This window comes from Lytechinus pictus, chromosome 12, assembly GCF_037042905.1.
Source record: "Lytechinus pictus isolate F3 Inbred chromosome 12, Lp3.0, whole genome shotgun sequence".
In the NCBI taxonomy this organism is placed as follows: Eukaryota; Metazoa; Echinodermata; class Echinoidea; order Temnopleuroida; family Toxopneustidae; genus Lytechinus; species Lytechinus pictus.
Genome location: NC_087256.1, coordinates 2,775,203 through 2,799,360, shown reverse-complemented (window position 1 = coordinate 2,799,360; position 24,158 = coordinate 2,775,203). Strand labels below are relative to the sequence as shown.

Here is a 24,158-nt window from a genome sequence, read left to right as displayed (position 1 = left end):
ATTATTTCAGTAGCTTCAAACTGATATTGCAAATTTGTTATTGTAACAAGTTTATGAAACAGGTCACAGATATTTTGCATATTAAATAGTGACTCTATTTCCAATGATCTCAATGAAATTATTCCTACATGGATTATTCACACTTAAGATATTTTTGTTTTGATATTATTTGTATGTTACTTCACTTACTGATATAACAACTAATTACGTTTTATACCCTTTTGCTTCTAGACTCAGATTGTGGAGTGCATGCTAGAAGGTCTGATCATAGAGATGTTGATACCCCTAGATAGACTGACAGGGACTGCCCTGGCTGCTAGACAAGCTAAAGGTAGGAAGGTTATTACCATGTCTCCGTATGTTTGATTATCTTATTTAGGTATGTAGCTTTCACAAGATCAAAATCTATCTGCTTTTTCTTATGAAATTGACAATGTTCATTATTTTTTCTTTCCATTTCAAAATATATGATATGGCAACAAGTTGATATCAATGATAATGAAAAATAATGAAATTTTGCTAATTTCCATTTTTGTCTCACCTGCATAGCAGAGTGAGACTATAGGCGCCGCTTTTCCGACGGCGGCGGCGGCGTCAACACCAAATCTTAACCTGAGGTTAAGTTTTTGAAATGACAGCATAACTTAGAAAGTATATGGACCTAGTTCATGAAACTTGGCCATAAGGTTTATCAAGTATTACTGAACATCCTGCCTGAGTTTCATGTCACATGACCAAGGTCAAAGGTCATTTAGGGTCAATGAACTTAGACCATGTTGGGGGAATCAACATCAAAATCTTAACCTAAGGTTAAGTTTTTGAAATGTCATCATAACTTAGAAAATATATGGACCTAGTTCATGAAACTTATACATAAGGTTAATCAAGTATCACTGAACATCCTGCATGAGTTTCACGTCACATGACCAAGGTCAAAGGTCATTTAGGGTCAATGAACTTTGGCCGAATTGGGGGTATCTGTTGAATTACCATCATAACTTTGAAAGTTTATGGATCTGATTCATGAAACTTGGACATAATAGTAATCAAGTATTACTGAACATCCTGTGCAAGTTTCAGGTCACATGATCAAGGTCAAAGGTCATTTAGGGTCAATGAACTTTGGCCAAATTGGGGTATTTGTTGAATTACAGCCATAAATTTGAAAGTGTGTTAGTCTAGTTCATAAAACTTGGACATAATAGTAATCAAGTATCACTGAACATCCTGTGCGAGTTTCAGGTCACATGATCAAGGTCAAAGGTCATGTAAGGTCAAAGAACTTTGGCCACGTTGGGGGTATTTGTTGAATTGCCATCATATCTCTATAAGTGTATTGGTCTAGTTCATAAAACGTGGAAATAAGAGTAACCAAGTATCACTGAACATCTTGTGCGAGTTATAGTAGTTTTCAAAATCAGCACTGCTGCTATATTGAATCGCGTGATGCAGGTGAGACGGCCAGAGGCATTCCACTTGTTTACATTGATTTTGTTTCATTTTGTTGCCAATGTACAGTGTGTTATTATTGGATAGATGATCACCATTTCTTTTTTGAGTAAACAATAAATCAAAGCAAAGACTGATTTGTTATGCTTTTACAGACCCTTTGAAATTCAAGACAATGCATAAAGCAGTGGAAAGGGTTAAAACTTACTGCTAGTGTTGAGTTCTTCCAAAGACGATTTTTGTCTCGCCTGCATAGCAGAGCGAGACTATATGCGCCGCTTTTCCGACGGTGGCGGCGTCAACATCAAATCTTAACCTAAGGTTAAGTTTTTGAAATGACATCATAACTTAGAATGTATATGGACCTAGTTCATGAAACTTGGACATAAGAGTAATCAAGTATTACTAAACATCCTGCCTGAGTTTCAGGTCACATGATCAAGGTCAAAGGTCATTTAGGGTCAATGAACTTAGACCATGTTGGGAGAATTATTTTCGAAATCTTAACCGAAGGTTAAGTTTTTGAAATGACATCATAACTTAGAAAGTATATGAACCTAGTTTATGAAACTTGGGCATAAAGTTAATCAAGTATTAGTGAACATCCTGCTCGAGTTTCACATGACCAAGGTCAAAGGTCATTTAGGGTCAATGAACTTTGGTCAAGTTGGGGGTATTTGTTGAATTTCTATCATAACTTTGAAAATTTATGGATCTAGTCCATGAAACTTGAACATAAGGTTAATCAAGTATTAGTGAACATCTTGCCTGAGTTTCAGGTCACATGACTAAGGTCAAAGGTCATGTATGGTCAATGAACTTTGGCCAAGTTGGGGGTATTTGTTGAATTACCATCATAACTTTGAAAATTTATGGATCTAGTTCATGAAACTTGGAAATTAGGTTAATCAAGTACCACTGAATATCCTGTGCGAGTTTCAGGTCACATGACCATGGTCAATGGTCAGTTAAGGTCAATGAACTTTGGCCATGTTGGGGGTATTTGTTGAATTACCATCCTAACTCTGAAAGTTTATGGATCTAGTTTATAAAACTTGGACATAAGAGTAATCAAGTATCACTGAAGATCCTGTATGAGTTTCATGTCACATGACCATGGTCAAAGGTCATTAAAGGTCAATGAACTTTGGCCGTGTTGGGGCTATTTGTTGAATTACCATCCTAACTCTGAAAGTTTATGGATCTAGTTCATAAAACTTGGGATATAAGAGTAATCAAGTATCACTGAACATCCCCTGTGAGTTTCAGGTCACAAAACCAAGGTCAAAGGTCAGTTAAGGTCAATAAACTTAGGCCATGCCATGTTGGGGTAATTGTTTGAAAGTTTATGGATAGAGTGAATGAAATGTGGACATGGGTGTAGTTGACAAGTCTTAAGTCAACGTTCAAATGTCATTTATGGTCAATGAATATGGTATTATGTCATTATATGAATGGTGTTTTTGTGAATGATTATTTTATAGTAGTTTTCAAAGTTAGCACTGCTGCTATATTAAATCGCGTAATGCAGGCGAGACTGCCAGAGGCGTTCCACTTGTTGTTATTGCTCCCTCATTTTACCTCATTTGCTAAATCTAAATTGTATTTTCATCTAGTATTGGGCTTCAGAACCCTCAAGACGGCAGATTATTGAGGCATTCCAAATGTGGGCTATAGAATTTCAGTCCCAGTCTGAAGGGTTAACCCAGGCAGTGACAAAGATTAAGACTGATTGTTGAAATTAACTTTTAATTTTTGTTTCCCTCCCATCAACTTCTTCGATGTTTATTATTGTCTTTCCTTATTGTGATTCAGGACCATCAAGACAGCAGATCATGGAGGAGTTCCACGCTCAGTCTAAAGGGTTAACCCAGGCAGTGACAAAGATTAAGACCGATTGTTGATCAAAATTAATATTTAATTTCTGTTTCCCTCTCATCAACTTCTTCGATGTTTATTATTGTCTTCCTTTATTGTGATTCAGGACCATCAAGGCAGCAGATCATGGAGAAGTTTGAGTCCCAGTCTGAAGGATTAACCTTGGCAGTGACAAAGATTAAGACCGATTGTTGATCAAAATTAATATTTAATTTCTGTTTCCCTCTCATCAACTTCTTCGATGTTTATTATTGTCTTCCCCTATTGTGCTTCAGGACCATCAAGACAGCAGATCATGGAGGAGTTCCACGCTCAGTCTGAAGGGTTATCTCAAGCTGTGACAAAGCTCAAGAATGACTGTGCTGTGTTACTCCAAGGTGTCTTCAACCTACCAGAGAAGGCTACCATCTTACAGAGCACTGATGCATTGTCAAAAATAACACCGGGGGTTGTTGCTAAACTAAGGATGATGGCAGGTATAACCAGAGTAATCAGTTGCAAATTTGAAAGAACCAGCCTGATTGGTTGTAGTGTATTCTTTTCAACATTTTACACTTACAAGACAGATTTTTATTGGTCATTGCCATTTTGTAATTAATAATAGACCACTGTGTTAAGGGGCCCTTCTGGGATGAATGAAATGAATTTTACATAAACATTCTTTTTCCTGACTAGACAATGCAATACTGAAAGAAAATGAGTCATGTGAATGTTAACCTCATTCTACTTCTTACAATCTATCTCTGACCAGGCAGCTAGGAACACTTAATACTCCTCAGTGCAAGTTTCTTTGTAATAAGAGAAATAAATGGTTATCATAATTTTCCAAAAAAAATTATCTGAAAGAGTTTCTTCCGCTAAGTACTATTAACATATGAAATAATTAAACTGAACCAAACTCGATATAGAAGCAGTCCTTTATAGTATTTCCTCAGACTACTGTGGGACCATGTTACTTCAAACCCTGTTCTCTCTATTATGTGAATCTCTTTCTTGATATTTTTGAAAGGGAATCAAATGGTATTTGTGTTATCATTGATTAATTGTGACAAGTTTTGTATCATTGTAAATCTTTGAGTATTGTCATTTATTATGCAGGTCGTATCATTTAATGAATGAAGAGGCTGTAAAGGGAATCCTTTGAGAGAAAAAAAACTGATGAAAATGTTGTTGTTTTTTCTCTCTCTTTTCTTTTGATAGATAATTCTTCAATGAGTTACAATGATGAACTGACAAGCCAGAAGAGAGATTGGGCGTGTAATGCCAAGGCCCTCATCCATGGCATCAATAATCTTCCAGGAGTTGACTTTGCTTTGAAACAGGGTGAGACTTCATCTGTTTTGAAGAGATGCTAAGTGTAAAAATATGATGATACACAGGTCATTTGGAAAGTAAGAAGTTATAGTTATGTAAGATATTTCGGATGTGGCAATGGCAGAGGTATAAATTTTGACTGCGAGTGGATGAGAATTCATCTATTTTTTGCTATATTATTGGAATATCATTGTGATGTAGCTATCAACGTCATCTATTGTTGTAATTCACATGCTAATAGTAACATAATTTTGATGATTATTTTTGTCATATCAGAACAAACTGTTGATATACAATGTCAATCACATTGTAAGAATAAAAGAGACTAATACATATAATGTAGTAATAAAGTCAAATAGTGACCAATGCTTTTGTGAGATTTAGATTGAGGCTTTAACCCTCATTGTAGCATAATATATGGGGGATGCTGCAACCAATAATAATTCTTTGATCATATACCAATATTAACTTGAATCCTCCCCAACAGAGATGATTCGGTCTCTGCTCCAGGACCATTCTCCACCGGCTTCATCAGCATCCTCGACCATCATGTACCCCAGCCCAGGAGGAGGCGTAGGGGGTACATTCAACCCTCCTACTGTACCACAGCTTACCCCAGAACAGTGGAGAGTTCTCCAATCATTACCTCAGCATGGTAAGTACGATTATGATGGTGATGATAGTGGTGGTGGTGATGGTGATGATCATGGTAATGATGGTGATGATGATGGTGGTGAGGATGATGATGAAGATGATGATAGTGACGATGGCAATGATGATTGTAATGATGATTGTGATAATGATAATTATGATGATGATGATGATGATGGTGGTGGTGGTGGTGGTGGTGGTGGTGATGATGATGATGATGATGATGGTGATGATGGTGATGATGATTATGATGATATTGATGATGATGATGACAATGATAATGGTGATGATGATAGCAATACCAATGATTACGCATTTGCCACAATTTAATGTATCATAAGTAATTTTGGAAGTCATGGAAGAAGCCTACTAAAAATGATAATGATGATGCTTTTGCTGTTGATGACTTTGGTACATGTATCATGATAGGTATCTGTCATTTGGTTTTCTTCTAATTTCATGTTCTTTTAATTGCCTTATCTGTAAAATGCCCAGGCATTCAGTTGATCCATACACCCCCTACTGCAGCTTCACCATATTTCCATGGCAACTTCCAGCATCATGTGACTTCTGGTATTTCAACACCCAATCAAGCTGGGACATCTCCAAGGCTCTTTGAACCTTATTCATCACCAAGGTATGTGGCTTATGAAGTGAAAGTCTGAATAAGATTGTGATGATGATCATCATCATGAGGTGACACAACATTTGTTCCTGCGACATTTGCTCCTGTCTTGATATCTCACAGGGCATAGGGTTAGAGCTAGGATTGTAACAAAGTTTTTGATTTAGAATAATGTAAAGATAAGGATTAGGGTTTAATTTGTAAACAAATTTTTGGCATTACTCCTATGTGTTTAAGATCGCATGCTCGATCTGTAATGAAAATCATAAGTCAGAAAAAATTGGAACCAGTGGGATTCGAACCTGCCATCTACTGCTTTCCGGGCAGCGACTCAACCACCAGGCTATTCTTGTTCACGGCTAAGCCACAATGAACTGGAATTCAAATACCCTTGATCCTCTTCTTTCTGACTCATTAATGTGCAAATGTAGTCCGCCGTGGACAATAGATAGTAAATAAAGAGGCTTTAATAAGGATTAGGGTTTATTTAGTTTTGGAGGTTAGGTTTTATGTTTGGCTTAACATGCAGATTTTCCATTGGAACAATTGTTGCTGGAGCAAATGTCATGGAACCGAACATGATGATGGTGACGACGAGGAGAATATTGAAAATATGATTAAAGTTTTTTAAATTGCAATATATTTCAGGTTTGGGCAGGCATAAATTTGGACTGTATGCCTTCAATGATTCTTTCTAGTTTAAATCCATTCAACTGAAAAGTTTAAGCCCTTGATTTCTGGTTACATAGAACGTCCGCTACATATCTCTTTAACATTATTTGTAAGCTTTGTGAGACAGACTTCATTGTAGATTTCCCTACAGCTTGTTTATCATATCACTAAATAAACAATGTCTTTGCCTCTTTTCAGGAGATTGGTATTTACATCAAATATCCACTTCAGTGAAGGTCTATTATGACAATCAGATTTTTTTACTGCATCCAGTTTAGTTTTTATTCCTCAATATTTGTAGGTAAACTTTGAAGTGAAGGCAATACATTTGTTGCAGTGCTAGGTGCATAGTTTGATTTATGTTCTTCTATGCACAGTTAAATTTATGTTTGTTTTATGCATATTAAGCCTATCCATGAAACAAGTATGAAATTTTTATCTTGTTGTTTCCTTTTGACTTGAAGTTTAACATTGATTGGATTCTTGCTGTGATTTATCAAGGTCTTAGATTTTGGGGAAGAACTATTGCACATTCATATACCAATCCTTGCTTGGGGGAAGGTTTCACAGAGCATCTTGTCACATATTTTTTGTTACTGAATACTCACCTCTGATAGGCTGACATTCAATTTATGACCAGAGACCAAATTCTACTCAATGTTCATAACCGAACCCATAGGTGACAAAGCATACATGTATATTTTCTCCTTTAGATTGCAATTGTGAAGTAGTATTTGCCTGATTTAGTTTGACGAGTGTTGCTCTATTCATCAATACAATGATCTATTGGAGCCTCTATCAGGATAAAAACTGCCCCTAGAAATGTACCAACTCTCCTGCCTTGAAAAAGATCTTCTGTACATTTTACAAAGGGGCATCATCTTTACAAGAAATCAGTTATCTTTGCATGACATACTCTATGTGTGGAATGATGAATAATGCTGTGTTTTATTCTAAAAGCAATAATTGGCCCCTAGAGACAAGGGAACTTCAGCAACAAAAAAGAAAGGGTTCAGACCACCTAAAGTTGCATTCTAGGATGATATTCAAATATTGAAAAAAATAGGTTGGATGATCAGGTTTAACTTTTGAGGCCTAGAAATGTAAAAGATGTAAAGTAGGAAGATAGGAAAATTGAACCTTAATTGAAGCTTTAAATTCATCCCAAACCCAGATAATTTAAGAAAATGTTACATTATTTTTGTCTGACTGATCTAGTTTCCATGGACTGAAATATGGCTTTTAAAGATGCTTACCGGTAGTAGAAAGCACTGTAATTGTCAATTTTAAGAACATGGTCAGTTTATCACTTACAGATTATATTTCCTATATGACATCAAATGTATGGCTACTACCTTGTCTCAGCCAAATTTTATTCATAGAACAGGGTCCTGTAACACAAAGGTTAGCGATAAATCGTACGCTTGATTTTTACGATTGATTGTACATTGTAGTCTATGGAATCAATCATAGAAAAATTTTCTATGATCATTGCCAAGCTTTGTGTTATGGGCCCCAGAAAAAGCTTAAAAATAGTAATTGTGTAAGGAAGTTGTCAATGTTGCCATTTTTTTCAGGTTAGCATTTAATTTACTTATCAAATTGTTTTCAAATGCTGCTTACAATTGATAATTACCCAATTCCTCATATATCTGTGATTTTCAGTATTCATTTAAGTGTGACGGTTTTGACTCCAATTACAATTACAGCAGCAAGTAATTCCTTAAAAAATTTTGAGCACCAGAATCAGAACTCTATCTGAACAGGAGTAATATTGGAGCATCTTATGCATTATGAATACCATTTATTTATCTTGTATCCTCTATCATTAATTTTTTCTTTCATATTTGTTCCAGACAACAATCAGCGACACCTCATGACCTTTCACCCGGTCGTCAACAATCTCTACATCATAGTAACCTTGGTGGAAGAAGCATCAATGATCAAGAATCACCAACTAAGAAAGCATCTCACTCAGAAGGAACACCAGGGTAAGGAACATTTATTGATTATTTTGTAGTTGGTTTCATTTCCATGAATCTCACAAGTATCCACTCAGTGAAAGTTAAAATGCCTACACCATGGTCTGATGCATAAACTATATTAGCCATAGATTGCTTACTGGCATGGAATCTTTGACCATGATTGGCTATTAAGCATTGGTAGTTACTATTGAATGATAAAGATACAGAAGGCAATTGCCAGAGTTAACTGTTTCTGTCCCCAGCATTCTAAGGGTTAATGCATTTACTGCAATTTTCATATTCTATTGTATTTTGTATAACTTTTTGCAAATTGAATAATAAAAATTAAAATAATAGTAACTTTTGGAATAGAACCAGTATATCTAATGAGCTATGCTTCTAACAGCAATAACATCAAGATAACAAATAAGTAAAAAATTGTGGAAATATTTGTATGTGGTGATAATTAGTCATTTTTTTTATGATTGCTATTTCTTCCCTGTGTTTACACTGTCTACCCCATTTATATAGTATATGATTTTTTTTATGCTGTCGTTGACTGTGCATGCTGTCTTTATTGCAACAGTTCTATCCAGTTTGTTGAGCTATTTATTGCAGTATAGGGGGTGAAATGATCTCTAAATAATTAATTTGATGATTTGGTTTTATATTTTCTGCAGACCCTACAGAAGTCAGACACTTGGAATAGAAAAGTAAGTAAATTAAATTGATTTTAATCACCTAAATTTCATGCAGTTGCGTTTTCAAACTCTGCCTAGAATCATTCACAATATTGTTTTAAAATGTTGTTATTTTTATAAAATAGAATTATCTGATACAAATGAAACCTTCCACCATTCAATGATCTTATATCCAGTTGGTTCAATTTATGAGAAAAAATTAAAAGATGTTTATAAAAAAAAAATTTGCTATGTGATGAAGTTTGTAATAATTATTATAAATAGAAAAAAGGGATATTTTCACTTGTGCTATATCAATATATAACTATTTATGAGAGGTTAATACTAATAAAAAAAGACCAAGACCTGAGAAAAGTTTCACCTGATTTCTTACTCAGTACCCCAAGAGCTCAGAAGCTGAAATCTATCAGTACATCAAGCCTACAATCAGCAAACAGTACGACAGCTGTCTCAGATTGTGGATCAGTGAAATATTCAAACTCCATTACAGTGAGTATCGAGAATTCTGAGGTATTCCTTTAGGGCTTATTACCATTTCAAGGCATTGTTAAAAGGTTCTGCTCAGTATATTATTTATTCCTTTTTGGCTTTTTAAATGAGTGATATTGAAGCATGTCAAGACAGAATGCTGTACATTCATTGAAATTTGTTATTCGTTTTTTTTTTTGTATCCTAGGCAGCAGCTCTAGCATTACAACAAGAGACAGATCGATGGGAGGGTGATAAGAATGAAATCATCAAAGTAGCAAGGACAATGTCACAACAGATGAGGATACTAGCCAAGTTTGCTCGTAGACACTGCTGTATGGAGGTACATATTCAGGGGGAGCTACTTGCAGCCACCCCCCCCCCCCCCCTCCCTCCTGTAACACTGAATATTCAAATGTAGCAAAATCTTGACCGTTTTTGGTCTTGATAACCTATTTTTGTTTGTCAAATCAACCAGGAGGGAAATGTTGACCAAGGTGGATTGTTTTTTTTTTTGCGACAACAACATTTAAAAAAAGGGAATCCCCTCCCCCCCCCAAAAAAAAAGGTGATACGAGATGGACTTTAGAGATTTCCACAAACACATTTGTTCTCAGCCAATTAGGTGAAGGTGTACGGTGGATGGGTTTCACAACCCGAAAGTATTACTTCATTAAAGATATTGAAGGTACAGGCTACTGCTATTACTTAGCTCTTGTAATGATGTACTTTTATCAATTGAGATTTTTTAAATAAATTTATTGATTCTTAGAATGTATTATTGATAATGAGCTTCATTGGAAATGGCTTAGAAATCATATTTATATCTGAAGCTGTAGTCATACATTTGTGTGTGCTGTATCTTTTTTTTCTACAGGATAAGGAAGAACTTATTTCTACAGCTAAGGCTGTTGCTGCCAACGGTTTGAAGATTGCCAAGTTTGCTGATATTATTGCTAAGAACTGTACAGATAAAAGGTGAGTTTAAAGAGAAATGCCAGTAGTTGCAGTAAACACTGATTTCATGACAAAGTCTGTAAACCAGGCTTAATTGTCAGTATATCATTGAGGATCTAGATCTGGTACAGTTACATAAACTGAACTTTGTGAAATCTTGAAATCTACGCTGAAAAATGTTCACACTGAAGATCACCAACACAGATAAGCGCACGTGGGACAGTGTATTATTATTGCCTTGAATGTCGGCCCGACGCTTGACCTGAATCCTGTGGTTATTTGCTGATTTCTCAGCAATTACACAATATCTTCCAGAATTCTTTGGCACATATGTTTTATATATACAAACAGACACTTTGGTGGTCATTTCATTGGATTCTGTACGAACTCATTTTGATATCGTTACCACAACTGGCATTTACCTTTAACTAGTGCAAGAATTATCTTTTCATCAAGTCAAACAACTCTGATCAATGTACAGTGGGAGGATGTCCAAAACCTGTTCATAAAGTTATTAATTACTTTACAGTTGACTGCAATATGAAAATGACAATAACTTGTTCATTATCCAGTTGAATTAGCTTAAGTAGAAATACAGATGCTGATTAATGTACATACATTGAACATACAAAATTGGTATGAAATCTGTTGCAACCTAAGGAAAAATATTTGTGTGTTCCTCCTGATAAAAGCTTGTATCTGGCTGCTGGAACTAAAAATTGAGTACTGTATCAATAGTTCTGAGAGACTTTCCACCATAGTACATTGTCAATCTATCAATGAAATGAGAAGAAAAGAAAGTATTTGAAGAGTTTGTTGAAACGATTTTAGAGTTGTCTTCTCTATGTTTCTTGTAGGTTTGCCGAGGAGCTTCAAGACGAAGCGCAGCATATCCCCACCTTTAGCACCCAGCTTGATATCATCGCTAGCGTGAAGGCAGCCACCCCGGATGACCTGACTTCTAATGCTGCTTTGGTTAAGAATGCTGAAAACCTCATGACTGCTATTGTCAGGACATTGAAAGCTGCTGAAGCTGCTTGTGTAAAGGTAGGAGTGAGCAATTTAATGTTGAATTCTTGATTACTTCTTTTAACTTTCAAATATACAATGAGGAATTATTGATTAGCATATCTTGAAAGTCAATGAGAGGAAATTCCATAAGATGTGTATGTCTGACACACTATGGCCCGAATTCACAATGGTGGTTTTTAAAACCATCGGTTGAACCCATGGTCTATGCAGATTTTCTGTATAAATTACACTTATATGTGATCGGCCATACCGAAATGAGAGAGAAGTCGCAAATCAAAATTCCTAGAAATTTGACGAACTAATAAAAAAGTCGAAATTTTGAAGATTTTTTTTTTTTTCATTTTCTGATTCTTCCATGTTTCACGATTACTCTGTGACAAAAATGAGTGAATTTGATGACGGGAAAGTGATTAAAAAAAAGAGTTTTTCTGCGAGTGTTTTTTTCGGTCAGTTCGAAATTTTCTGATACTTGGCACGCTCGACTTGATCGAATTTCGCTTCATACTAAGCTCCGCCCCTAGCAACGTACGCCATTGTTGATTGGCTATTCATTTAAACTAGAGTACAGCTGGCGGCGTCCGACCAGCCGCTCGATCGATCGATCGATCGGTTCAATGAGCTTCAAAAGAAAGATCAAAAGCATCGCTTTCAATACGTATTCTGAAATTGAAAAGGGGGCTTCTTGACAAAAGTAAACAAACGGGATTCAACTTCTAAAGGGTTATTTTTGTGATAACGGTAGTTGGTACCAGGCGGGGGCGTTAGCGATAGATTAATAGGCCTACCTGATTTAAAGCGTATAGCTTGTCTATAATCGCGCAAAAAGTCATGCGTAAACGCAAAATTCATAACACGGTTTGTTGGCGATGATTTATTTCATGAAACATAACATGGACATGTTGAAGATTCTCTTTATTATTTGCAAGTGATCGGGATGTTTCGAAGAGAAAACTTTATTTTCAAAAGAAATGGTTTAAAATCCATAAAAGTATTGTATGTTCGCGAATGTGGGTTAATGGATCTGCAGTATCATTAACAAAAGAAAAAAAGTTTATCATGAAAGCTTGGTGGGCTTCATTATTTCCAATTATTTTTGCCTTCAATTTTTATCATGTTTGAATGAACGATAGAGAAAGAAATAACTGTCAGAAATAACAGGAAGTCAGAGACAGTAGAATAATTATCAACTTAGACAAGGCGCGGATCCAGGGGGGGACGTCCCCCCCTTGAGAAGAAAAATTAAAAATTTGTAATGTAAAAATGCCATTGAAGCCGAGATATACCCCGGGATGTACCCCCCTTTTGAAATTGAAGACCTATTTTTTTTTTATATCATGGCATTCTTTTTCTTTCACGAAGATTATTATAAAACCCCGGTTTAACCACTGATGTGTAGAAGATAATTGATTGACATGGAACGTTGTTTCGTCTTGCAGTCGCGCGTGACTTGCAAGTTGACTATTGTTCTCAAAGCAGCTCCTCATTGGTTAATCGTTTCGCCTTTTTTGGCAAGCGGTTACTAGGGCATTTCGGTTAGCTCGGCGGTGGCAAAATAGATTTTTTCACGGAGCAGGGTCAAAACGGAAGTCAAACTTCGAAGGCGTTTTTCTCTTGATTTTTATTTTCAAGAGCCCAATTCTTCTTGCATTCTAAGGCTAATATCTCTACTAATATTTACTTTTAAGGGTCGAGTGATATATCAAATTAAAGGTAAAGAAACGGGGAATAATAATCACTAAAAAATTGGATTTGGAACATTCCGACTTGTCTCTCATTTCGGTGTGTCGAGTCACATATACCAAACTGACGCCTGTTGCCAAAAAAATAGTGTGGATGACCAAGGCAATAGGTGGCAATTCGGTGCACTGACAAAAGCGTGCATCAGCATTGGACATTTTTTAATATACGCGGTAATAAGCGTAATTTATACAGGAAATCTGTATAAACCATGGGTTCAATCGCTGGTTTTAAAAACCACCATTGTGAATTCGGGCCTATATGTACGACCTTCCTGAAATAATCTCTTGTTTTTTAATTCATATGCATAATTCTGATGCTCTCAAATTATCATCTCGTAATCGCATTTTTAATTGAAATAGATTCTGATTCTTGATCCAGAGGTACTGCAAAATTACCGTCCTGTATCTAATCTGCCATTCTTATTCAAAATTCTTGAAAGGGTTGTCTTTTCTAGACTTACTGATTATTTTTCGGACAACAATTTATTTGATCCCTTTTAATCTGCATATCGTCCCAAACATAGTGTGGAAACTCTCCTGGTCAATGTGTCCAACTCTATTCTTCAGGGTATGGACAAAGGAAATATCTCAGCCATGTTCTTACTCGACTTGTCTTCCGCTTTCGATACCGTCAATCATACTGTTCTACTTAATACACTCAGTTCATTTGGTGTTAGGGGTCAGGCATATGAATGGTTTCAGTCATATCTTTCCTGTCACTCGCAGATTGTCTGTATTAATGACTGTAAATCTAGTAGTACGCCTCTCTCTCACGGTGTACCGCAGGGTTCTGTGGGCGGGCCCACTTTGTTTTCGATTTACCTGATTAGTTTGGGACATATCTTACAACGCCATAATATCAATTATCATATCTATGCCGATGACATCCAACTCTATCTCTCCTTCAAACCAAACCAGGCTGATGCAATAAATGCAATCGCCCTTCTTGAGAATTGTTTAGCTGACATTCACTCCTGGCTGGATAGTCATTCATTGAAATTGAATCCGTCCAAAACTGAGTTCCTTCTATTTGGTTCAAGGGCTCAACTTAGTAAGGTCAAGTTGTCATCGGTCTCTTTTTCGGGATGTACCATTAATGTGTCCCAGACGTGTCGTAACCTAGGGGTCATGTTAGATTGTGGAATGTCTATGTCAAATCAAATAACCACCATTTGTTGGTCTGTAAGGTATCAGCTCCGTAATATTGGGATCATCAGGAAATATTTGTCAAAATCTGCTACTGAAAAATTGGTTCATGCTCTGATTTCTTCACGACTTGATTTCGGGAATGCCTTACTTTACGATTTACCCAACACCCAGTTGTCTAAACTCCAAAAGCTCCAGAACGCTGCAGCACGTTTGGTCACCCTATCTAAAAAACATGTTCATATCACACCCATTCTGAAATCTCTTCATTGGTTAAAGGTTAACGATCGCATCATCTTCAAAATCCTTCTCCTTGTATTCCATGCAATTAATGGCTCTGCTCCACAGTACAATATTAATCTAATCAGCAAATACACTCCAGTCAGGTCCCTACGTTCATCCAACTCTGGTTCCCTAAGGGCCGTCTGCACCATCCCGAGTTTTCAAATTAGCGCGCTATTTCTGATCCGGCAAATTATCCCGATCTGAAAAATCTCGAGATAGTTTGCGGTGGAGACGCAATTATCGCGCTAGTTCGTAGGATTAATCTCGAGATTGCAATCCCAAGTCAACTCGGGTTTATTTGCAAAATAGCGCGCTATTTTACGAATTATCCCGCTAATTCATCGGTGCAGACGCACTTGAGATTGGACTCGGGGTAATTTATTCATGACGTCAGTCCATAATGCAATTCGCGTTCCACTTCCGCCTTGGTCAAAACATAAACACGTGCGAAAGTCAACTTTATACATGCGAATAGATATTATCGCGAATAGCGTTCATCAATTGCCTAATCAGCAACGATGGTGTCCCACCAGTGAATGGATTTTGGGAGAGACCAGACCGAAGGGGGAGGCGCTCATCGACGATGGTCATATTCAATAACAACACTGACAGCAGTGTTGTCTTATTCCTTCGCAAAATGTGAGCAAATAGCATTTCTTTCCTCCTTCTCTCCCTCTCTCTCTCTCTCTCTGTCGTTGCCTCCTACTCCGCCATCATATTTAACGAAGAATACCTCACTTCTCCACTCGCTGAGCTGAGAGGATTGTTGCATAACACCGGTCGAATTCGGCGAAAGTGCTAGTGAAAGGAGTACATTGCTTGCATATCGCGGGAAGTTATTCAAAAGCGCGGGCCGTTGAAACTCCAAGATCCGAAAGTGCGCATGCTTGTAATATCGGGCTTGTTGCCTCGCTCGAGCAGGAATCGCTCTTCTTGCGATGGTGGAGACGGGGTTTCCTGAATCTCGAGATTAATCGCGAAGTGGGCCGATCGGGCTAAAATCTCGAGATTGAGCAAACTCGGGATGGTGCAGCACCGCCTCTAGTTATTCCTAAATCCGTTAAGACATGGGGGGTTCGGGCTTTTGCTCACGCTGGCCCTGTTCTCTGGAACGATCTTCCCCTGACAATCTGTGAATGCACGTCCATTGATATATTTAAACGTTACCTCAAGACTCGTCTATTCAATGCCTCTTACTCTTAATTGTTCCTGAATCTATTACTATTATATTTGCACTTTTTCTCTTTCTTTCTTTCTTCTTTCACTGCGCCTTGGGCACTCTACCGAGTGGATTTGGCGCATTAAAAATCACATATATTATTATTATTATTATTATTATTCTCAATTGAAAATTCAAATGTGTAGATGAATCTTGTAATTGAATGTTAACATTAGTTGGGATTTGCTGATTTTTCTTGCCAATAAAGTTTTCCTAACTCCATGATACTATTGTTGATGTACAGGGGCTAAAATCTTTGGACAATGATGATCCAAGTTGTGAGAATGAAACAAGGGAAGCAAAGGCATTGACTATGCAGTGGAAGAGAAAGTTACATCGTCATCGACTTATTGAGGCTTCTACTGAAGATACTAACCATCTAGGATTAAGAAAGATCAAGAAGAATGTATCAGCTCCCTCCCTGACTGAAATTGTTATGCCATGATGATGGTATATGATGGAGAATGGTTGAATATATTATGTACTTGAAAGCATTTTTTACATCAATAGTTCAAGTTAAACCCAAGGGCCCATATCCTGAAGTCAGGTTTAAATTAAACCGTGATTTAAAGTTGTGGTTTAACTATGGAGAGCCAATTGGAGCACAAATCCTTAACAGTACACATCCAAATTATTAACTCATATGACACCCAAATTGTTCATAATTGTCTGGGAATGATAACTGAAGTATTTTTCTTCATTATGAAAGCAAAAGGAAAGAAAATAGTAAACATATGAAATATACAATATAAACAAAATTTTTGAACTTTTGGCTTCCCATAAGTTTAGCACAGAGTTAGACCATGGTCTAAGTTAAACCCGACTTCAGAATACAGGCCAAGGAATATATAACTTTGTATGGGTGTACAACTCTCAAGTATTCTTGAAATGTCATTCAACTCACTTTGCCAATTTAAGATACACAGAAGTAAGTTCCCCTCTTGGGAACTTCATCCTGACAATAAGTTGGTGTTAATAAAAGAAGAAAAATAGAGAAAAATATTGGGAAGGTTTGATGAAAATCTATCAAAGAATAAGAGAGTTATTTTTCTTTTATTTCATATTTGTGATGTCATATGTGAACAGCTTCCCCCATATATCAAGTAATGTAAATTTCATATATTCATTTTATTTTTGGGCAATATGATGAATACAGATATTTTTCTTCTCAAAGGGGGGTATGAAATGATATGGCTCATCATATATCCACCGCACAAATAAAATCAGTTTAAATTTTTTTTAATATCTCTTTTATTATTTGACTTTGACTTTCATCAAACCTTCTCCAATATTTTTCACTATTTTTCTTCTTTTATTAAGACCAACGTATTTTCATGGTGAACTTTCCCTTTAATTTAAATGAGATGACAAGATATCGTTTAAACATGTATTGTCTGGCCATTTTACTACAATAGTTATGAGAGTACACATTGAAATTTAGTACAAGAAGTGTTAAAATTCACTTAATATGGTATAAATATGTGTACTGTGAGCTTAGAAACATTCCCAAATACTTTTTTTGTTTTCAAAACTTTTTGTTGAAAAGTTCATTAAGTTTCTATGTAAGGGGGAACTCACTTTTATACAAGATGTCTTCCTATTTGTCCCTAAAACTTGTTTAAAACTGAACTTACCAAATGAGTATCGAAATTTTGCTGCGTTAAGAATTTTTTTAATTTATACATTCCTATCTTCAATTCATGAAGATTTCTTTGATTCCTATGTAAATCATCACCTTGAAGAGTTTATGAAGCTGCATCTCTTGTTTTATGAAATATAGATTATACAAATCCTCTATGTTGATTCTAAGAACACTGTCTGGGCTCATCTTACAAACAGTTCTGATTGATCAAATCAGTCACATCTATGGAAAGCTGGCAACACCACTATCTAGAAGACATACTTCAGTTCAAAATATTTTCTTAATATGATGTATATTCATGCATGCATCATTTTCTTGACAAGTCACTGTGCTCCTTTTGTCTCCAAAGAGACATGTTGTACATTTCCTATATGAAGAATTATGGCTTTAATGGATTTCTATACTTAAGCTTGATCAGTTCAATCACAATTATTGACAAAAGAATTGCCTTGATTAGATTGAGGGTATTTTCAAGCTTTATGTTGTCTTGCCTTCACATGATGTATTAACGATGAGAGGCACAATGACTGGGCAATATCTGGTTGTTAAAATTGGAAAGTTCTTATGCAACAATCATGGCTCAAATCGTAGTCACTTCTTGCTTCCTGCTTATTGTATGGGAATAGCCAAGTACATTTTGATTCCTTTCATAGGTTAAAATTATCCATTTATGAAAGCTACAATCGCAAAACACTAGTTGAAGGAACCTACCATTCTTTTATTTAGGGGTTTGTCTGATGATTGCTTGATGATTTTGTTCATCCACTTGATATCCTAGCTTTGGCTCAGGACTGTGTGTACATAGAAACTGACAATCATGCCAAAAAAGTAATTTGATACATTAATATTCTTGATTTGATACATGTATATAGTTGATAATGATATATAATAATATTAAGCAGTGCATATTATTATCCCCAGCTTTTGTACAGCTGTCCTGATCATGGGTTTGAGCATTCAATAATGAGAATGATACCTTGAATTTGTAATTTTGTTACAGTAGAGTAGAGTTATGTAGAGTATTATGAATATAAAATCCAAATTTATACCAAAGTTGGCTGTCAATCCAGTATTTGATATTTGATTCCATTCCAGAAAGTTGTACATATATTATGAATTTGTGCCATTTATGATATATTATGTCAATTAAGAGAATTGAAACCACTATGTCTTTCATTTACACATATCGTTGGCGTTCATCCGAACTGTCGTATCAGTCAATTTTGGTCCAAAAATTGATTTTGAGATTTTTGCAGAAAGTCCTATTCTGTGCATAACTAAGTTTCTAGGCAGCAATTTATTGTAGTTTCTGAGATATGTGGGGATTTTCACGGTGATACCATACAAATTGTTGATAAAATGCACAAATCCCATAGGAAACTTGAGTGTAGCAAAGCAAACAACAGCAGCGTGCTCTTAATATGCAAATGCGCTGTCAGTCAAACCGTCATATCGGCACTGCATTGACGTTGACTGACTGCGCGCATTGAAATCGCGACCAGGGTTGTTGTATCGCCTACAGTTTTTTTGTACAGGGGAAATCTAAACCGCTCAAACCAAAATTACAAACATGTAGCTGTTTTGCGATATTTACTCTGATCCTTGGTTTTGTGTAAAAATAAAGTTATTAATGTCAAGCAAATGTCTTGGTCTTTCCAACCGTGTACTATTCTAGCAATGAATATGTTGTAAGGCAGGGATACTAAGTGTGAAAATTACAGTAAACTTTGAAGTCGATTTTCTCTGAAATAGGTTTGCATTGTCGTATGTGTAATACGACGGTTCAGATGACCGCCAACAATAACTTATGAATGACTACAATCGTACCGTTTGTTTTGAATTCAAATTGCCTCATATATTGTTTTCATGCTGATGGACTTGGAAAAAATAACAAGAAAAGTGATTAAAAGTACCCTTTTTTGTTATTTGTTTCCATGTTAATAATTTGTTCCTTTGAAAAGCTTATGATTTATAAGAATTACAAATATTGGACTATATTCTAAAGATTTGTGAAATCTTCCATCTCAATTTATTGTATGTTTGTGTTATATAGAACTCATGCTTCCTTGAAATTATCTTGTGTGCATCCATTTTCATTGTTCATACCCTTATGTATATTCAGTTATATTATGTTTTCATTCTCCCTTCATAATTTGATGTGTTTTCATTGATCCTCTTAATCTGAAATGGTTGTTCTTCCTGTGTATCCCGTAACAGCTTTTGTGGCATTTTCACAACTTCAATATCAGTGAGAAATCTTGGATGTGAATAGCTATCTTTGGAATACAAATCAAAAACGAATATTAGCTGTACAGGGAAAATATCAATGGTCATGATTTTATGAATATATTCAAGCAAAATGTTTTTCACTGAAACATTATACCCCAAACTCATTGGTGCTTACTTAAAAGTTATTATTTACCTGATTGAAAGGATAAGTCTCTCAAAGAAATACAATGAATTATGAACCATTTGGGAATTATCATTTTTTTCCATTATCTTTTGTTGTTTGTTTCCATACAGTGTCAGGTTTGTTTTCATTTATAAAGGGCTATCATGTCATCCAAGTATGTTACAATTGCTGAATTATGTTTTCTATATGTCATGTATGTATGTCATTATGTCTGCTGTGATACAAATGTAATATAATAAAACCTTTAAAAGTGATTTTTCTAATTGAATATTTTATTTTTAGTATGTGCTTGTGGTATATACTAATTTTAATTTTACAGACGGGAATAGTTAATGTATTTCTCTCAATAACCTGCTAAAAAAATTAATGCATTAATCCAATCAAAGTGAAGAAAAATGGACATATCTAGTAAAAGCTAAATTCTATACTCGTTTATTGCCATCATACTGATTAACATTATTTTGTCTCAATTGCATATTCAGGGGCAACTACACAGTGTGATTTTACATGTTGCTCCAGCATCAGGAATTGTTATTACATGTATTCCTATCTCTCTTCTCTCCCTCTAAAATCCACTTTTTGTCTTTACCTCTCGTTGCTCCCCTCCATATTCTTTCGCCTACATTTTCTCTCCACACCATAATGATATTACAAATTAAACACTTGTCAAGCAAACTCCATTCCTAGCCCCCACTCCCCCCCCCCCCCCGCACTGCGCCACACACTCACTCATACTCTTAGGCCTACATGTATGAGACACCTTGCCACCTCCATCTTGGCAAAAGCTTCCCAAGCACTTGAGTTTCACAAGTCTAGTTGGTCAAAAGAGAAAAAGACCAGTCTGTGCAAATCTTGGCTGTGCTCTTGGTTGTGCATCTATGGCCCGGGTTTCCCTGTCTATCTGTGGATATGATCCGCGGATCTTTCGACATAGGGCAAAGTCCTCTCTGGGCGTGGCCGGTCTGAGATGCTCCATCAAGAACTTGTTCATTGCTCTTTCTGTTTGGGGATCTAGCTCCTGGTCCAGTTTGGCCTTCTTTAGTTCCATCACTTCACGAGTGTTCTTCAGCTAAAAACCATAGTATGAGGGGATGAAAAGGAAAATATATCACACTGGCGTAAATCCAAGGGATGGGGGATACATTTCTCCTCCAATTTTGAGGGAGGGGAGACGGCCTTAACCAATTACTTTTCTTGAGAGAAATTGTTAACCTTTATGCTAAAACTTGTATGAACTGTTACGATAGTGGGCATTCCCCTTTTAATGATGTTAAAACTGGATATCCTAGCACTGGGGTTAAGGGGATGGATGGTCTATACAAAAAAAATCATGCCTAAAGAAAAATAGTATAAACTCATCACAACCCGTTTTCAAATTAATGCAAATGAACATTTATAACAAGAATTTTAGCATTTTAATAAGTTTTTCAACTGTTCTCGTTTGCATTTAAACTTTATCAATACCAATATAAAACTTCATGTTTAACATTGAATACAAATGTAATAATAGCTTTGGTATTTTATTTACTTTAGTTCTTTGAAGAATTGAGATAAAATTATGAAACATATAATAATTCTAAAAAGCAATTAATTCTTCCGCTAAAAAATCCGCAAAAATCTCACTGCGTTGATTAGCCAGCCGCTGTATTTTATGCTAAAAATTAAAAGAAGTTGATCAATGTTTGCATCATAGGCCTAATGACATTATTCGATAACTCTGGGATAAGAGCATTTTTGCTTCTCTTAAACAATGTCTTATGTTCATCCAGACGTGAGTAAATACTGCATAAAACTGATATCAAAATGATTGAGATTAACACACTTTATGAGCCCACACAAAATAAAAGATCGAATAGGAAACAAAGAAAATAATTATTTTCATCATTATCATCACAAACATCATACCATCATCATTCTCATTATCGTCATCATTAGATCTACCACCACATCTATCATCATTGGGCATCAGCATAAAATGGGAACATGTAAAACAAACAAAACCTTTAGCCGATGAGGGGAATTGAAACTGCAGCTTAATGAAATAGATGATGCAGATCTAGGGCTGAAATTGCTAATCCTGTCTCTTACCTCTTGATTTACCTCCTTCATCCCATGCGCCAACCCGTCCAATCTATTGAGTGTGTGCTGAAATCCCAACGAGGTCTCTGAAACCATTTCTCGAACCTGCCCCAAACTCTCAACCAGATACCGCACCTTTCCTCGTAAATCTTCCAGGGTGAGACTCGAATTCGGTCCTGGCGATCCGACGTCATAGTCTTCGTATTCTGCCATGTCATTGAAAACTCCTCAGGGTCATTTGCAATTCATTTATCTCTATAAGGTCATCCGAACTTGTAAAAGCTGAATGCAATTTTCAAGTTGATTTTATTATTGTGTTTCATAAAGATATATAAGCGCATGTCGCGCTTGCAAAATATTTCAAAATGCGCGCATTTTTACCATGAATATTCATGAAAATTATATTCGGTGATTTTATGTTTTATAAGCTCCTGTCTCTTGAAATGTAGATTTCAAATAATTTATTATTATTATTCTCAAATCATTACATATGATTGTCTCAGAGCAAATTTGTCAGTGAAAATCGTCAATGCAAGGGTAGAGGAGCCGGATCGAGTGTAAACCAGGGATACGAAATAGCACAGTCGACCGAGAGTATTTTGTAATAGGGAGTTTGGGTACAGCAAGTTGTTCTACAAACTTTACAAGCAACATTTTCATAATAGCTTGAAAGTACACTTTAATATCAGACAATATTACAAAGCACTAAAACCTAATTGTCCTTGATGCTAATCAGATGCATACTGTTATGGTAAGGTTAGGGTTAGGGTGAGGAGTAGGGTTAGGGTCAGGGGTTTTGAGTGAATGTCTCAAAAGGAACTCTTTCCTTAAAAAATATAGTTTCTGTCTGATGTTTTCTTTGAGGCCTAGCTTGCTGTTTGGTATCATGAGGAAATGAAAACATCATGGCCAGGCGCGTAGCCAGGCGGGCGGTGGGGGCGGTCGCCCCCCAAAAAAACGTCCCCAAAAAGAAAAAAAAGAAGGGAAAAAAAGAGAGGAGAAAAGGAAAAGGGAAGGGAGGAAAGGGAAGAAAGGTAGCTTTGTGTTTTTTTTTCTTTTTTTTTCTTTTTTTTTTCTCAAAAGAGAAACTCCTTCACTCTTGCTCAAAATTTATATATGAATTTTGCTTCCGCGCTGCGCGCGGTTAAATGACAATATTGAAGATCTCCATTGTTTCCCCACCCTTTCTCTAAACCTGTTTTTCTACCTCAGCTATATGTGTTTATTGCCAGTTAAAGTTCACATGTATACATTAGGGCATGGAATTAGAGTAAGGTTAGGCCGAAGTGTATGAAGTTATCTTTTTTTTTTAGTTGATCGCGCAACTTCTGGTCGGGTCGGCTCCGGGCGGGTAAAATCTTTATATCAATTTCTTCCGTCACCTCCATAAAGTCAATTTCTCCCGCTTTTCAGCTCATTACTAAACAACCATAATTTTGGGGGCAAACAGGTTCCTAATCCAAAAAGAGGAAGGTATAAAATTCGTATCGTATAAGGGTATTAAATAAAAAAGTACAATATTTTTTATCAAATTCTATTAAACTTCATGTAATTTCCCTGTACATTGAAATTGTGAATGACTCTTAAGTTTCTTTATAATTCAAAATGAAGCGCTTCAGGAAATGTCAAAGAAATTAGGCATCCTTTTTATATAATTTCAATAAATCACAGAAGTTTCAACTTTTTGCGCACTATTTTCCTTTTAATGAAGTTCAATAATCTTAGAAAATTAATTGAATTAGAGTCGATGGGTTATTGGAAATATCTGCATTTGATGAAACGTCCGCCCTTTGAAATTTCAGAGTTTCGTTGCTCTGCGCGGGGAGGAATATCTTCCTCCCGGCACATACACTTCTCCTCTGTTTTGCGAGTTAAAGATATGCACTGTCGCTAAATTGTTTGTAATCAAATCTGATCTTTCTAA

At 36.0% G+C, this 24,158-nt stretch overlaps 1 protein-coding gene across 1 annotated transcript in view; it reads left to right on the top strand.

Moving 5' to 3' along the window:
* The window catches only part of LOC129273364 (uncharacterized), a 40,638-nt gene extending 20,215 nt beyond the window's left edge, over window positions 1-20,423 (top strand). Inside the window, exons 19-30 of the mRNA XM_054910391.2 lie at window positions 232-331; window positions 3,603-3,803; window positions 4,528-4,650; window positions 5,129-5,296; window positions 5,788-5,929; window positions 8,446-8,580; window positions 9,234-9,266; window positions 9,632-9,743; window positions 9,931-10,065; window positions 10,600-10,700; window positions 11,537-11,726; window positions 16,345-20,423. Coding sequence (XP_054766366.2) covers window positions 232-331; window positions 3,603-3,803; window positions 4,528-4,650; window positions 5,129-5,296; window positions 5,788-5,929; window positions 8,446-8,580; window positions 9,234-9,266; window positions 9,632-9,743; window positions 9,931-10,065; window positions 10,600-10,700; window positions 11,537-11,726; window positions 16,345-16,545 — 1,641 coding nt within the window. The 3' untranslated portion in view covers window positions 16,546-20,423. The remainder of the gene's footprint in view (window positions 1-231; window positions 332-3,602; window positions 3,804-4,527; window positions 4,651-5,128; window positions 5,297-5,787; window positions 5,930-8,445; window positions 8,581-9,233; window positions 9,267-9,631; window positions 9,744-9,930; window positions 10,066-10,599; window positions 10,701-11,536; window positions 11,727-16,344) is intronic.
* The last annotated feature ends 3,735 nt before the right edge of the window (window positions 20,424-24,158 follow it).